General features: G+C 52.5%; 1 protein-coding gene across 8 annotated transcripts in view; it reads right to left on the bottom strand.

Moving 5' to 3' along the window:
- Positions 1-9704: 9704 nt before the first annotated feature.
- NEO1 (neogenin 1) overlaps positions 9705-15294 on the bottom strand; it is a 174846-nt gene continuing 169256 nt past the window's right edge. For 5 of the 8 annotated variants that reach the window (XM_030955349.1, XM_030955350.1, XM_030955351.1 and 2 more), the window contains 4 exons: positions 14115-14273; positions 12941-13177; positions 12246-12382; positions 9705-9877 (listed from right to left, as the gene is read on the bottom strand). In XM_030955349.1, coding sequence (XP_030811209.1) covers positions 9794-9877; positions 12246-12382; positions 12941-13177; positions 14115-14273 — 617 coding nt within the window. In that variant the 3' untranslated portion in view covers positions 9705-9793. The remainder of the gene's footprint in view (positions 9878-12245; positions 12383-12940; positions 13178-14114; positions 14274-15294) is intronic. The other 3 variants (XM_030955356.1, XM_030955357.1, XM_030955354.1) reach the window with 2 other exon arrangements.

Here is a 15294-nt window from a genome sequence, read left to right as displayed (position 1 = left end):
CACTGGTGCCAGCTTGGGTCTGGGAAGCATTCGGGGTATCACGGATTTTAAGGAGCCAGCCGGCCACTCCGGGCCACAGACCCACAAACATAAACATCGACCCTTTCCCTGGGAAGGAAAAGTCTTCAGCCCCGGTTCCTGATGGCAGATTGTAGGACTCCGTTGGCACTATCAAACCAGCCAGATTTGGCACTGGTGCCAGCTCAGGTCTGGGAGGCATCCTGCGTATCGCGGATTTTCAGGAGGCAGGCGGGCTCTCTGGGCCACAGAGCCCCAAACAAAAACAAAGGCCGTTTCCTTCAGAAATAAAAGTCACCAGCCCCTGGTCCTGATGGCAGATTGTAGGATTCCATTGGCAGTATTAAACCAGCCCGACTTGGCACTGGTGCCAGCTTGGGTCAGAGAATCATTCCCTGTATCGCGGATTTTCAGGAGCCACCCATCTACTCCTGTCCACAGGCCCGCCAAACATAAACAACGGCCCTTTCCCTCTGAAACAAAAGTCACCTGCCCAGGTTCCTGATGGCAGATTGTAGGACTCCGTTGGCACTATCAAACCAGCCCGAGTTGGCACTGGTGCCAGCTTGGGTCTGGGAGGCATCCTGCGTATCGCGGATTTTCAGGAGCCAGCCGGCCACTCCGGGCCACAGACCCCCAAACATAAACAAAGACCCTTTCCCTGGGAAGGAAAAGTCATCCGCGCCGGTTCCTGATGGCAGATTGTAGGACTCCGTTGGCACTATCAAACCAGCCCGACTTGGCACTGTTTCCATCTTGGGTCTGGGAAACATTCCCGGCATCACGGATTTTCAGGAACCAGCCAGCCAGAGGCCCCCAAACAACATCTCCCTCCTTTTTCCTGGGAAACAAAACTCACCACCCCGGTTCCTGATGGCAGATTGTAGGACCCTGTTGGCACTATCAAACCAGCCCGAGCTGGCACTGGGGCCAACTTGGGTCTGGGAGGCATCCTGCGTATCGCGGATTTTCAGGAGCCAAACGGCCAGAGGCCCCCAAACAATATCTCCATCCAATTCCCTCTGAAACAAAAGTCACCAGCCCAGGTTCCTGATGGCAGATTGTAGGACTCCATTGGCACTATCAAACCAGCCTGAGTTGGCAGTGGTGCCAGCTTGGGTCTGGGAAGCATTCCCTGTATTGCGGATTTTAAGGGGCCAGCTGGCCACTCCGGGCCACAGACCCCCAAAAATAAACAACGACCCTTTCCCGGGGAAGGAAAAGTCACCAGCCCCTGGTCCTGATGGCAGATTGTAGGACTCCGTTGGCACTATCAAAGCAGCCCGACTTGGCACTGGTGCCAGCTTGGGTCTGGGAATCATTCCCTGTATCTCGGATTTTCAGGAGCCGGCCGGCCTCTCCAGGCCACAGAGCCACGAACATAAACAACGGCCCTGTCCCTGGGAAAGAAAAGTCACCTCCCCAGGTTCCTGATGGCAGATTGTAGGACTCCGTTGGCACTATCAAAGCAGCCGGAGTTGGCACTGGTGCCAGCTTGGGTCTGGGAGGCATCCTGCGATTCGCGGATTTTCAGGAGCCAGCCGGCCACTCCTGTCCACAGGCCCCCAAACATAAACAACGGCCCCTTCCCTCTGAAACAAAAGTCACCTGCCCATGTTTATGATGGCAGATTGTAGGACTCCGTTGGCACTATCAAACCAGCCAGATTTGGCACTGGTGCCAGCTTGGGTCTGGGAGGCATCCCTGTATCGCCGGATTTTTCAGGAGCCAGACGGGGCTCTCTGGGCCACAGAGCCCCAAACATAAACAACGGCCCTTTCCCTCAGAAATAAAAGTCACCAGCCCCTGGTTCCTGATGGCAGATTGTAGGACTCCATTGGCACTATCAAACCAGCCCGAGTTGGCACTGGTGCCAGCTTGGGTCAGGGAGGCATTCCTGTATATCGCGGATTTTCAGGAGCCACCCGGCCACTCCTGTCCACAGGCCCCCAAACATAAACAACGGCCCTTTCCCTCTGAAACAAAAGTCACCTGCCCTGGTTCCTGATGGCAGATTGTAGGACTCCGTTGGCACTATCAAACCAGCCCGAGTTGGCACTGGTGCCAGCTTGGGTCTGGGAGGCATCCTGCGTATCGCGGATTTTTCAGGAGCCAGCCGGCCACTCCGGGCCACAGACCCCCAAACATAAACAACGACCCTTTCCCTGGGAAGGAAAAGTCATCCGACCCGGTTCCTGATGGCAGATTGTAGGACTCCGTTGGCACTATCAAACCAGCCCGAGTTGGCACTGGTGCCAGCTTGGGTCTGGGAAACATTCCCTGTCATCGCGGATTTTCAGGAACCAGCCCGCGGCCAACAGAGGCCCCAAACAACATCACCCGCCTTTTCCTGGGAAACAAAAGTCAACAGCCCCGGTTCCTGATGGCAGATTGTAGGACCCCGTTGGCACTATCAAACCAGCCCGAGTTGGCACTGGTGCCAGCTTGGGTCTGGGAAGCATTCCCTGTATCGCGGGTTTTCAGGAGCCAAACCGGCCCAGTGGGCCCCAAACCACAAACATCACCAACGAACTTTCCCTCTGAAACAAAAGTCACCAGCCCAGGTTCCTGATGGCAGATTGTAGGACTCCGTTGGCACTATCAAACCAGCCTGAGTTGGCACTGGTGCCAGCTTGGGTCTGGGAGGCATTCCCTGTATCGCGGATTTTCAGGGGCCAGCCGGCCACTCCGGGCCACAGAGCCCCAAAAAAAAACAACGGCCCTTTCCCTGGAAACAAAAGTCACCAGCCCCTGGTCCTGATGGCAGATTGTAGGACTCCGTTGGCACTATCAAAGCAGCCCGAGTTGGCACTGGTGCCAGCTTGGGTCTGGGAAGCATTCCCTGTATCGCGGATTTTCAGGAGCCGGCCCGGCCACTCCAGGCCACAGAGCCACGAACATAAACAACGGCCCTGTCCCTGGGAAAGAAAAGTCACCTGCCCAGGTTCCTGATGGCAGATTGTAGGACTCCGTTGGCACTATCAAAGCAGCCCGAGTTGGCACTGGTGCCAGCTTGGGTCTGGGAGGCATCCTGCGTATCGCGGATTTTCAGGAGCCAGCCGCCACTCCTGTCCACTGAGCCCCAAACATAAACAACGGCCATTTCCCTCTGAAACAAAAGTCACCCGCCCCTGTTCCTGATGGCAGATTGTAGGACTCCGTTGGCACTATCAAACCAGCCTGAGTTGGCACTGGTGCCAGCTTGGGTCTGGGAAGGATTCCCTGCGTCACGGATTTTCAGGAACCAGCCAGCCAGAGGCCCTCAAACATAAATTACGACCCTTTTCCCTGGGAAGAAAAAGTCATCCGTCCCCGGTTCCTGATGGCAGATTGTAGGACTCCATTGGCACTATCAAACCAGCACGAGTTGGCACTGGGGCCAGCTTTGGTGTGGGAGGCATCCTGCCTATCGTGGATTTTCAGGAGCCAGCCGGCCACTCCGGGCGACAGACATCGAAATATAAACAACGGCACTTTCCCTGGGAAACAAAAGTCACCTGCCCTGGTTCCTGATGGCAGATTGTAGGACACCATTGGCACTACCAAACCATCCTGAGTTTGCAGTGGTGCCAGCTTTGGTCTGGGAGGCATCCTGCGTATCGCGGATTTTCAGGAGCCAGCCGGCCACTCCGGTCCACAGGCCCCAAACATAAACAATGGCCCTTTCCCTCTGAAACAAAAGTCACCTGCCCAGGTTCCTGATGGCAGATTGTAGGACTCTGGTGGCGGTATCAAACCAGCCCGAGTTGGAACTGGTGCCAGCTTGGGTCTGGGAAGCATCCCCTGTATCGCCGATTTTTCAGGAGCCAGCCCGGCCACGAGGCCCCAAACAAGCATAAACAGCCGCCCATTCCCTCTGATATAAAAGTCACCAGCCCCTGGTCCTGATGGCAGATTGTAGGACTTTGTTGGCACTATCAAACCAGCCCGAGTTGGCACTGGTGCCAGCTTGGGTCTGGGAGGCATCCTGAAAATCCGCGATACGCAGGATGGCTCCCAGACCCAAGCTGGCACAAAGGCCAACTCCGGCTGGTTTGATAGTGCCAGCAGAGTCCTACAATCTGCTATCAGGAATCGGGGCTGGTGACTTTTGTTTCCAGGGAAAAGGCTGGAGATTTTATTTCGGGTCTGTGGCCAGTTGGCTCCCGAAATTCTGCGATACGCAGGATGCCACCCAGACCCAAGCTGGCACCGGTGCCAGCTTGGGCTGGTTTGGCAGTGCCAACATAGTCCTACAATCTGCCATCAGGAACCGGGGCTGGTGATATTTTATTAAACACATTTACAACTCTTCTCATACGTATACTTTAATACATTACACAACAATACTTATACTCTAATATATTGTACAACTATACTTATGCATTACAGTAATAAATTATACCAGTTACATTACACCAGCGTCTATCTCTGGTAGTCGCGGCGGTCATAACTCAAAGTTAATACCTCAAATATCCCAAACCATATCCCTCAAATGTCCCATAATTATTACTTGTTGGTGGCTCACCTATTCCCAGGTGTCTTGATTGTAGGGAATCAGGTCCGGACCTCCTTGTGGCTTCCACCTGCCACTCTCTGCTTCACCAACACCGCCTCCCCCACTCCATCCCAGTGGGTCACAGTAGCCCTAAGCGTTAATACTTACACATTACAGTAAGCCTTACAACAAACCCTAATACATTACAGTAAACATTACAACTACAGAGTCCCTCCCCTCCAGGGGCTTTTCCCAAAGTATCCAGCCACGAGCATCTGCAGCTAATCCAGCAGCAATCCAATGAAGAATATTGCTGCCAGACTGCCACAGAGCCCTGGCATGTCCAAAGCTTCTCAACCCTCTCCTGGGGTCTACCCTCCTGGGGTCCATCTTCTGATAACAACACAGTCCATCCCCTCCAGGGAAATTCACCACCTTCTCTAAGGTCTTCTGATAACAACAGAGTCCATCTCCTCCAGGGTCTTCTTCCGGTCTTTCTCTCCTGGGGTCTTGGGATCCTTCTCTTTTCTACTGGGGTTCCTGGGCAGCCTTCGCCTGCAGATTTCACACCAGCCATGTAGCTCATCCTGCAGTCTTCATCTGGCTCTTACTCTGGCCCTTTGGCTGACTCCACCCTTTTATGGTCCTTGTATGTAATTGCTTACAGGTGTATATGCCACTTGTTCTTAATTGGCCCCAGCTGCAACTGATTGGGGAATACTGTGCCCCTTTACCATTCTCCCTACATGGTGACTTTTGTTTCAATGGAAATGGGCCGAGATTTCTGTTCAGGGTCCTTGTGCTGGGAGTGGCCGGCTGGCTCCTGAAAATCTGTGATACGCAGGATGCCTCCCAGACCCAAGCTGGCACCGGTGCCAACTTGCGCTGGTTTGATAGTGCCAACGGAGTCCTACAATCTGCCATCAGGAGCCGGGGCTGGTGACTTTTTTTTCCTGGGCAGGGAGGGGAGGCCCTGGCGCAGCTGTGGCTGCCCCTGGATCCCTGGCAGTGCCCATGGCCAGGCTGGACAGGGCTTGGGGCAGCCTGGGACAGTGGAAGGTGTCCCTGCCATGGCAGGGGTGGGATTGGAGTTGGGCTTTAAAGTCCCTTCCTTCTAAACCATTCTGGGATGCTAAGAAAAGCTGCACTGCTTCGGTGGTTTTGGTAAAAGCTGTTGAGTTGTCTCCCCCTGAGGTGCTGCTGCAGAAATGCTTTTACTGAGCTGCAGAGGGTTTTGGATCAAACCCGTTCAGGAGGAGATTGGTGGCTGCTCTCCCTGAGCAAAAGCCTGCAAGCGTTGCCCAATTTATTGCAGGTGTTTGAGGCAACCCTTGCTGTGGGTCGGAAGCCAAAGCTCCCCTGGAAAATGTGGAATTTACACCGTGAGTTCCCCCTGGGGGCCCCTGGTCCCTCCCGGGGCTGGGCTCGGGCTGTGCGAGCGCTGAAGCTGCTGAGCAGCGAGGCACCGCTGCCATCTGCTGTCCTCGGGCTGCGCTGGCACGCTGTGCCTGCCGGGCTGCCCTGGCATCGCCCTGGCACCGCCCAGGGCACAGGACACAGCCAGGGGTCCGCAGAGAACATGGAGGACGGGGCTGGGGGACTCGGCTGGAGCAAAGGAGGCTCAGGAGGGACCTTGTGGCTCTGCACAATTCCCTGCCAGGAGGGCACAGCCGGGGGGTCGGGCTCTGCTTCCAGGGGACAGGGACAGGAGCAGAGGGAACGGCCTCAGGCTGGGCTGGGGAGGCTCATGGGGCAGGTGTGTGACCTGCTGGAAACCTCCCCTGGTCTCACAGAAACAGCCTGGGAGAGCTGGGGGAGCTCACCTGGACAAGAGAAGGCTCCAGGGAAACCACAGAGATCCTGCCAGGGCCTGAAGGGGCTCCAGGAGAGCTGGAGAGGGACTGGGGACAAGGGGTGGAGGGACAGGACACAGAAAATGGCTCCCACTGCCATGGAGCAGGGATGGATGGGATATTAGGAGGGAATTGTTCCTTCCCAAGGAAGGGCTGGACATCAGGAGGAATTTCTCCATGGAAAGGGTTGTCAGGCATTGGAAGGGGCTGCCCAGGGAGGTTTGGAGTCCCCATCCCTGGAGATGTCCAAGGAATGCCTGGAGGTGTCACTCAGTGCTCTGGGCTGGGGACAAGGTGGGGTTTGGGCACAGGGTGGACTTGATGGTCTGGGAGCTTTTCCCAGCTCAGTGATGCCAATCCCAGCCTGGGCAGGGTTGGCAAAGCTCAGCTCCTGCCCCCCCTGCCCCTTGCCCAGAGCTGGAGGTCGGTGAGTCCAGCAGGGTTTAGCTGCTCTCCCTGGACACAGAAATGCTCCCCCGGCTCTCCCCTGCCCCCAGCAGCTCTGACACGGCTGAGCTGCCCCGGGCCATCCCTGCGGGGGAATTCCAGGCTCCCTGCCCGGCTGGGAGCTGGGAGGGGGAAGGAAGGAGTGCCCAGCAGGATCTGAGTGACAGAACAGGGACAGGGCTGTGACCCAGGCCGCTGGCTCTGGGCTGATGCACATCAGCACCGGGGTGGCAACAAGGAGATCAATTCCTGCACTTCACAATCCAGAATCAGCAAGTGCTATATCCCATGGTTATGGTTTTATTTTTTCATTATTTCCCAGTTTATTAAGGCTATTATTTGTACTTCCACTGATGTGAACCCCTTCCTTCTCTGCTTGCTAATTAAAAGGTGATATTTTTACTGTGGAGTTTTGAAATAGGGAAATGCTCCAAGTTCAGTGGCTGCACAAAGCCTGGAGGGAGAACAATTCTCTTCTTTCTTCACAACCCACAGCAAGGAAAAAAAGGGCAAGTAAAACCCCAAACCTGGTCACTGACCCCACTACCAATAATCAAACAAACTCTCCAAGCAGGACAGGAGTTGATTGGATTAAAAAAAGTGTATTGGATGCCCAATACAAAATAATAAACATGAAGTTATTAAAAAAAGCCATAGAGGATACAGCAAATACTACAGAAAAGCAAAAAAATTGTACAGAAAGGTCGACATCTACAGCAGTCCTTGAAATTCTTCTACATGAGAATCATAAAACAATGTACAGGTTTGGTTTGTTCCTTTTCCCCAAATGTCTGAGGGAAGTTGTCACTGCACAGCTGGACTATGACACTACAAGGATACACAATGTTCCAAAGTTAAAATCACAGGATATGTAAGAAAACGTAGCATTAAAATGTGAAAAAGTGCAATACAGATTGTACACTGAATTGAATAAATGTTTTTTCTTTTTTTTTTTCAGTTTAACCTTAAAAAACCAACTTTGAACAGTTGTTTTATCATTAAAAATATTCCCCCTCCCCAAATTCAATGACAATATTAACATTCATGGTGTTCTACATAAGGAATATTCACAAAGGCCCCCAGCTGGGAATACTGTGTGTGTAGGATGGCATTTCTTTGGGTATAGGTAAAAAATAGGCAAAGGAACAGATCCACACCCTCCTTTCTCAGGCCAGGGGGTGGATTTTATTCTTTAAATACATGTTCTGTAGCTTATTTTGCCCTGAACTGTACTGATTAAAAGTCCAAACATTAATTATCCAGGTGGCCCATGGTGCTACCATTTATTTAATTCCCTCCCCTCCCTCAATAATAAATAAATGCAGGAAATGACCCCACCCTCAATCCCTGCTCTCCCTTCTCCCAGGGACAGCACTGGGAGCTTCAGCTCCACTTCAGGGGATAAAGGGAAGCAAAGGAAGCCAAGTTCTTTTTGCCACTTCAGTGGAAATCTCCTGGCAGAGGCACAGAGGGGCCCAAGCTTCCCAAATCCCAGCCCTTGAACCGTCAGGGAGTTTGGGATTCCTTTTATCCTAGAAGTGAAATTGCACAGGAGTTCATTGGCAGCTGGTTGGGGTTTCTCACTGTTTTATTTCTCATTTTACTGAACTCCAGCCCTTTTTTTAATGCAGAGAAGGACAGGGCCAGGCAAGCACACAAAGAGAGAAGGAAAACCCCTCTTCCCTCCCTGTTCCCTCTCCTCCCTTTCCAGGCAGGTCTGTGAACAGCACCCGGGTCACCAATACTGGGTTGATTTTTACATGGTTTCCAAAGTGTAAAAAAATACATTTTTGCCTTGGTTTGTGTCTGAGGAATCCTTCAGAGCAGGATTCCTGTGGGGATGGCCTGGGACAGGACCTGCAGGTCCTGCAGGACCCTGTGGCCACTCAGTGCTCTCCAGGCAGGATCTGGGCTGTTGGGAATGAGAAAATCCTCAAGGTCTCTGAGCCCAGGGGGCTCAACCCCAGCCCTGCAGGCTCCTGATCCATCTTTAAACCAACAACAACAAAACAGCTGCCAAAAGAAGCTCCCTGTAGGGTCACCTAGGCAGGAGAAGCCAAATTCCCAGGAGGAATTCTCTGAATGTTCCTAAAGGAGCCTCTTCCTGGCCCAGTGACCAGACACACAGTACAGCTGAAGATGTTTCCTTGTTCTTCAGTCTTCCCAGTCACTGGAAAAAGACAGGAAAACAACAGGAATGAACCCTCCCCCCAGGATCCCCTCCCCTTCCCCAGCTACTTCTCCCCCCACTGAAAATATGAAACTGCACAAAAAGCGACAAACAAGGCTCTCAATTACACCTCAACTCAAACAGACCGGGAATCTCACAGTGATGAGAGGAGAAAAGTCAGGCTTTTAATAATTATAATATAAAAATAATAAAAAAAGCTTACAAAGAGCAGTGCAGCATCCCAAAAGGCCATGGATTAACTGCCAGAAGGGGACGTAATTATACGCAGGATAAAAAACAAAACTGAACAACCCACACTGGCAATGAATTTTCATACACAATAGAACAAGCAGTCAAACCTCAGCCTAGGCTGTGGAAAACAACAGTTTCTCCCTTTTTTTTTTTATTACAATATTTTTTTCCTTTTTATAAAAAAAGATAAAATAAAAACAACAAATAAAATTGTACATAAATGCCAATGTCCAACACTGAAAAGGCAGGGCAATCACACCACTGAGACAAAACCTGACCAGAAAAAAAACTAATGGCGAGTCCACTTTGCTTTGCTTTTGTCCTGCTGGATCCCAGCCTGGCGTGGCCCGTCCTGCTGGGTGCTGCTGGAACCCCACGTGGCTCCCTGCAGGACAAGGGGGTGACACTGGGGTCACCTGGGGCTGGTTCCTCTCCTCCTCCCTCCATTGCTCTCATGTGCTGTCCCTCTTTCTGGTTTATTGATTTCTTTTTTTTTTTTTTCTCTTTTTTGTTGTTTCCTTTAGCGTTTCCTCTGTACAATCCTGGTGTGCAGGGCAGAGTCCGAGGCTGGGGCGCTCACGCCGTGGTGATGGCGTTCAGGTCCTTCATGAGTCCTTCCAGGTGCGCCATTTCTTTGGTCAGCTCGTCGGGCTCGTAGCTCTGCAGGGAGAGGGGCACTCACACAGGGCTGGGGCTGGGCAGGAGCCAGCAAAGGGCACTCCTGGGGCAGCCCTGACTCCAGCTCAGCCATCAGCACAAGGGGATTGATCCATGGCAAAGTGGGGGTTTGGGCACAGGTTGGACTCAGTGGTCTGGGAGCTCTTTTCCCAGCTCAGTGATTCTGTGTGAACACAGCCTGGCAGGGTTGGAAAAGCTCAGCTCCTGCCATGGGAGGGGAGCTGAGCTCTCTGTCCAAGTGCAACCCTTGGACAGTTGTGGTTCAGAGCTGGTCAAGCCCTGTTCTCCTGTCTCAATCCCTGCCTTTGAACCAAAGCAGGAAATTGAGAAGGATCTTAGGGAAAGGTCCTATGCACCTTTTATATGGTGCATTTTGGAAATAAATTCATGGACAGGTAAATAGACAGAAAATAGACAGAAATACAACTGTGAAGAACTGCTTGACTGTGAAGGTGTCCTGAGTTCACCCCCATACACTGAGGGTCCTGTCACTGCCTGCTGCTCCTGCACTTGAATTTGTTGCAGACCCAGAAATTGCAGAAGTGGTACTGGGGAAAGCCAGCACAAAGTAATGGAAAGAAACCTGCTTTTGCTGGAAATTAAACTTCTATTTTCCTGAAAATAGAAACAGTAGCTGCACTGATCACAACATAGACCAAACCCCTCTGATTGTCAAATCCAGGTCTTAGGACCAGAACTATTAAAGTCATGGATCAATCCATGTATTACAAAGGAGCAATGACTTAAAGCTACATGTTAATTATCTTAACAGTACCATCAGACATCAGCTTGCAAATGACCACAAGACCATCCCTGTCACTGCATTTGGTCAATTTGGGCTAAATTATCATTTCATTTTAACAGCTCAGACATTACTCTGGGTGAGTAAAGTAAAGTTATGTTCCAGGGAAAAAGGTCAAAGGAATGCTTCACCAAGGCTGTTTGGGATCAGGATAGCTGCTAAACCCACACATTTTTAGGCTCAGCTGTCTCATTTCTGTCCCCACTGTGGACAGACCATGGCCTGGCTCATCTCCAAACCCCTCCTGACCAAGTCCTTCCCAGTTCTGAGCAGTTTCCCTGTCCTGTTCTCACACACCAACCTCCTCCTTCATTCCAACAGCCAAGAACCTCCACTTTACCAAACCCCTGCCTTGTACAGCAAAGTCATCCCAGCCCTCTGCCCAACACATCACCTGCCAGCTCCTGACTGGGATAAAGAGCAGCAGCTGGGAGTAAACTCCTTCCTTAAACTCCTTCCTTAAACTCCTCCCTACAGGTTCTCCTCAAAACCCAGAACTAATTCAAATCACTACCCAACCCTGAACCTCACAGTTCAACATGTAATTTACATTTTAAGACTCATAGTTGAACCAGTAATTTAATTTAATCTGGTTTTTTTGTGCTGACTCTACCTTGCACTAATACATTAATGAAAAAAAGTATTAATGGCTCTATTTAAATATTACAAATGAGTTGTGGAGTATGGGTTTGGTACTGATCAAACAAAATTAATAAAGCAGGAGTGACAGAAGCACAAAAGGGCAACAAAATCAAGTTTCCAGACCAGCACATAGAGAAATAAAATCAGGAGAGTAAAAAACATGTGACAAAAGGACATTGAAGAAAAAAAAAGAAAAGTAAATTCCAAATGAGCATTTCCTGCAGCAGTGATGCAGCAGTGAATATTTCTGTATTAAGTGACCACAGTGGCCACAGGAGCAGCTCCTTGGCTTGCAATTTGAAAGGAAAACAGCTCTTCCAGTGCCTCACACCCAAAACATTCCTTAAAAGCTGCTTCCAAAGCTGCCCAACAAGGCTGCATCCTTCCCAAAAGTAAGGAAATTCTCCTGTGATAATTTACAAACATTTTTGGGATGATGGCTTGGAACACACTGACATTAATGTCAAATGTTCCATGTGCAATGGCACTGGGAATGCTCAGGGATGGCACTGGGAATGCTCAGGGATGGCACTGGAAATGCCCTGCAGAGCTGGGGATGGCACTGGGAATGCCCTGCAGAGCTGGGGATGGGTCTGGGAATGCCCTGCAGAGCTGGGGATGGCACTGGGAATGCCCTGCAGAGCTGGGATGGCACTGGGAATGCTTTGCAGAGCTGGGGATGGGTCTGGGAATGGCCTGCAGAGCTGGGGATGGCACTGGGAGTGCCCTGCAGAGCTGGGGAAGCTGCAGGACTCAGCAGGACCCTCCCTGTCTCCCCCCATTTCCCGTGCAGATCCCCGGGCAGAGGAGCTGTGGCAGTGCCGAGCCCCTGTGCCCCTGTAGGTGCCAGTGCAGGTGCCCACAGAGCCCCAGGGTGAGCCCTGCCAGCCTGGCAGGGGTACCTACGCTCTCCGAGTCCTCCAGCATCCGCGTGGTCTCCTGCACCTCGGGGGCGCTGGGCACCACCACGGGCATGGGCGGCCGGGTCCTGCCCAGGGTGCCGATGGACGCCGTCTTCACCGCGTGCAGGGGGTGCCCAGGGGCTGCAGAGAGGGGGGGACACGTCAGGCACGGGCACTGCCTCTGCTGCCTGCCCAGGGAGCTCCTGGAAGGAGCACAAGGAGGACAGGGGGGAATGGCTTCCACTGCCAGGCATGGATGGGATATTGGGCAGGAACTGCTGGGAGGGTGGGCAGGCCCTGGCACAGGGTGCCCAGAGCAGCTGCGGCTGTCCCTGCATCCCTGGCAGTGCCCAAGGCCAGGCTGGACAGAGCTTGGAGCAGCCTGGGACAGTGGAAGGTGTCCCTGCCATGGCAGGGGGTGGCACTGGATGGGATTTAAAGCTCCCTTTGAACCCAAAGCAGTCTGGGATATGCCATGGTTTGATGCTGGCACAATGCCAGTGCCCCCTTGAAAATATATTTCCTGTTCTCTGAAAGAACAGGATTCTACCAGGAGAAAAGGAAGGGTTCAATTATGGGGTGTTGGATTTGAATTATCTATGTACAGAAAATGACACCAACAAACTCACCCCAGCCTCTGCCGTATTTCCCGTGATGCCCAACCCCGCCGTCCCTTTGTTCCCCATTTGGTGGCCTCACCTTGCTGGGTCAGCAGGGGGGTGCTGGGCAGGGCAGGGTCGAAGGGGCCCCCGGCGCTGGGCACGGCGGGCACGGCGAAGCTCTTGAGGGGGTGCGAGGGGCGCACGTGGGCCGTGGGGGGGCCCTGCGGCTCCTCCTCCGCGGGCAGGAACGGCCCCTCGGGCTCCGGCAGCTCCGCGCCGGGCACGGCCGAGCCCGCCGGCATGGTGTCCGTGCTGGGCGTGTTCCGGACGGACTCTGCAGGGACACACAGCCACAGCAGGGGTCATCGCTGCTGAGCAGGCTCACGGGGACACAGCTCCTCCTGCCAGGGGCTGCAGTGACCCCCTGGCCCCTCCGAGTGACCATCGGCTGAACGGGAGCTAAAGGAGCTGAGAGATTCCACCTCTCACGCTTTGGCACTGAAAGAGCTCCGTGTTCCAGTCCTCGGACAAACAGCACAGAACACGAATCTGCAGCCTCCTTTTACCCCAGAGTACCAAAGTATCGGCATTTTTAACTGGGAACTCTTCACAGCACTGGGGTGATCACAGAGGAGCCACACCTGAAATCCATTTACTGACACTCATGGAATGGTTTGGGCTGGAATGGAACCTTGCAGCCTCAGGAACTGTTTTCATAAGGAAACACCTTCTGGCTGTGATACCTTCAAATGGTGACCTTAAAGTAGAGAAGCTCAGAGTTTGCTTCATCCCAATGTGTTACCCATGTGCACATTTAGCAACACCATTGCTTTGGGATTTTCCAGAGCACTTTAGTGCTCTCTAAAACTACTGCTAATGATTCTGATCAAGCCTGAAAGTGCTGCATGGAAATCACCCTCATTCTCTGTGTGCCCCCATTCTCAATAGCCAAGCCTAGACTTTCCTTCCCTGCTGGTTTCCAGTTGTACTAATTAGAGGAAAAGTTACCCCATGCAGCAGCTCAGAGTCAATCTGATGTTTCAGACTGCAGGGCAGGAGGAATCCCTGTTTGGAGCTATGTGTAAAACATGAACCCCCTTTTCCAAGGACACCACCACAGATGTCAAGAATCAATATTTGACCTACCCAGGAAAGCCCAGCCCATCCTCACGGAACCCCCAGAGGAGACTGGCCCAGCTCCAGGCTGGGCTTTCCAGGTGTTTCCCTGGCTGCTGCCCAGAGCAGCAGCTCCCTGAGGCTTGGTGTCTCACCTGTGGAGTCGGCCCTGTCCGAATGGGACATGGCAGAGCCCAGGGGCCACGGGCTGAGCTGGTGCTGCAGGAAGCTGCGGGTTGGAGAGGCGAGGCTGCCGGAGTGGAAATGGTGGTGAGGGGGGTCGAGGGAATGGATGGGATGAGCACTAATCACAGCTGTGGATGAACACAAGACAGAGAAACACTTAACACACACACACACAGGACAGGCTGGGGGCTCCCCTCCCTGCTCCCTCCTCCAGCAGGGAGCCAGACCCTCGGCTGATTGACAACCCAGAATCAACCCCTGGGTTATCACACCTCACACGTGCTTAGGCCAAAAAAAATCACCCAATTACAGCTCCAAAAGCTGCCACCAGGTCTTAATGCACTGCTTGATTCCAAGGAAAAGTTCAGAAGAAGAATAAAGAGAATACAGATCTGTTATCCACATATAATATATTGATATACTGTGAAATGAGGTGTGTTAAACAATAAACAGCCCTTTGCTTCCCAGCATCCCTTCCAGAATTTCTGTACTCCAGGAGGCAAAAAAGGAAGTCACTAGGTTCACACCATGACTGCAAATTAGACTAAAATGGCACAGTGAATTACCATAATTCAGTACTTAGGAGGTAATTAATAACTCCATCTGAACTCTCCAGTGGGTGGAAGAAAGCCATGGAAGGTTGTGCAGGCCCAGAGCTGGACACATGGAATGGTTCTGGTGGTGCTCACTGAGAGAGAACCTCATGTGCCAGGAGGGCACCCGCAGACCCCACAGTGGATGTTCCACTCCCACAAAGCAGAGCCTGTGGCAGGAGACCCCTGGAGCTCTCCCAAACAGGATGGAGAGGCCAAGTCTCAACGCCAAGCTCCAGCAGGGCCTGGGCCTGGTCTGTGCCCCCAGGCAAGGCAGGAGCAGAGCCTGGCATGGGATGGGCACCTGTCACACAGCCACGTTTGACACAGACCAGCTCCAAGGAATTTAGTGTCAAAGTGGATCGTCTGCTCCCTCCTCACACGTGGAGAGCTGGGAGACAACAAGGAGATCACACTGCTTGGTGTAAAACCAAGAAACCACATGCTACTCTTGGAAAAAGGTCACAGAAGAAGAAGATTGACAAACTGAGCAATCAGGTCATCAGGACACTTGAAAAAGTAGGCAGAGATCAAGAACACCAAGTCCTCAGCTCAG

This window comes from Camarhynchus parvulus, chromosome 10, assembly GCF_901933205.1.
Source record: "Camarhynchus parvulus chromosome 10, STF_HiC, whole genome shotgun sequence".
Lineage (NCBI taxonomy): Eukaryota > Metazoa > Chordata > Aves > Passeriformes > Thraupidae > Camarhynchus > Camarhynchus parvulus.
This window is presented reverse-complemented; position numbering and strand designations above follow the sequence as displayed.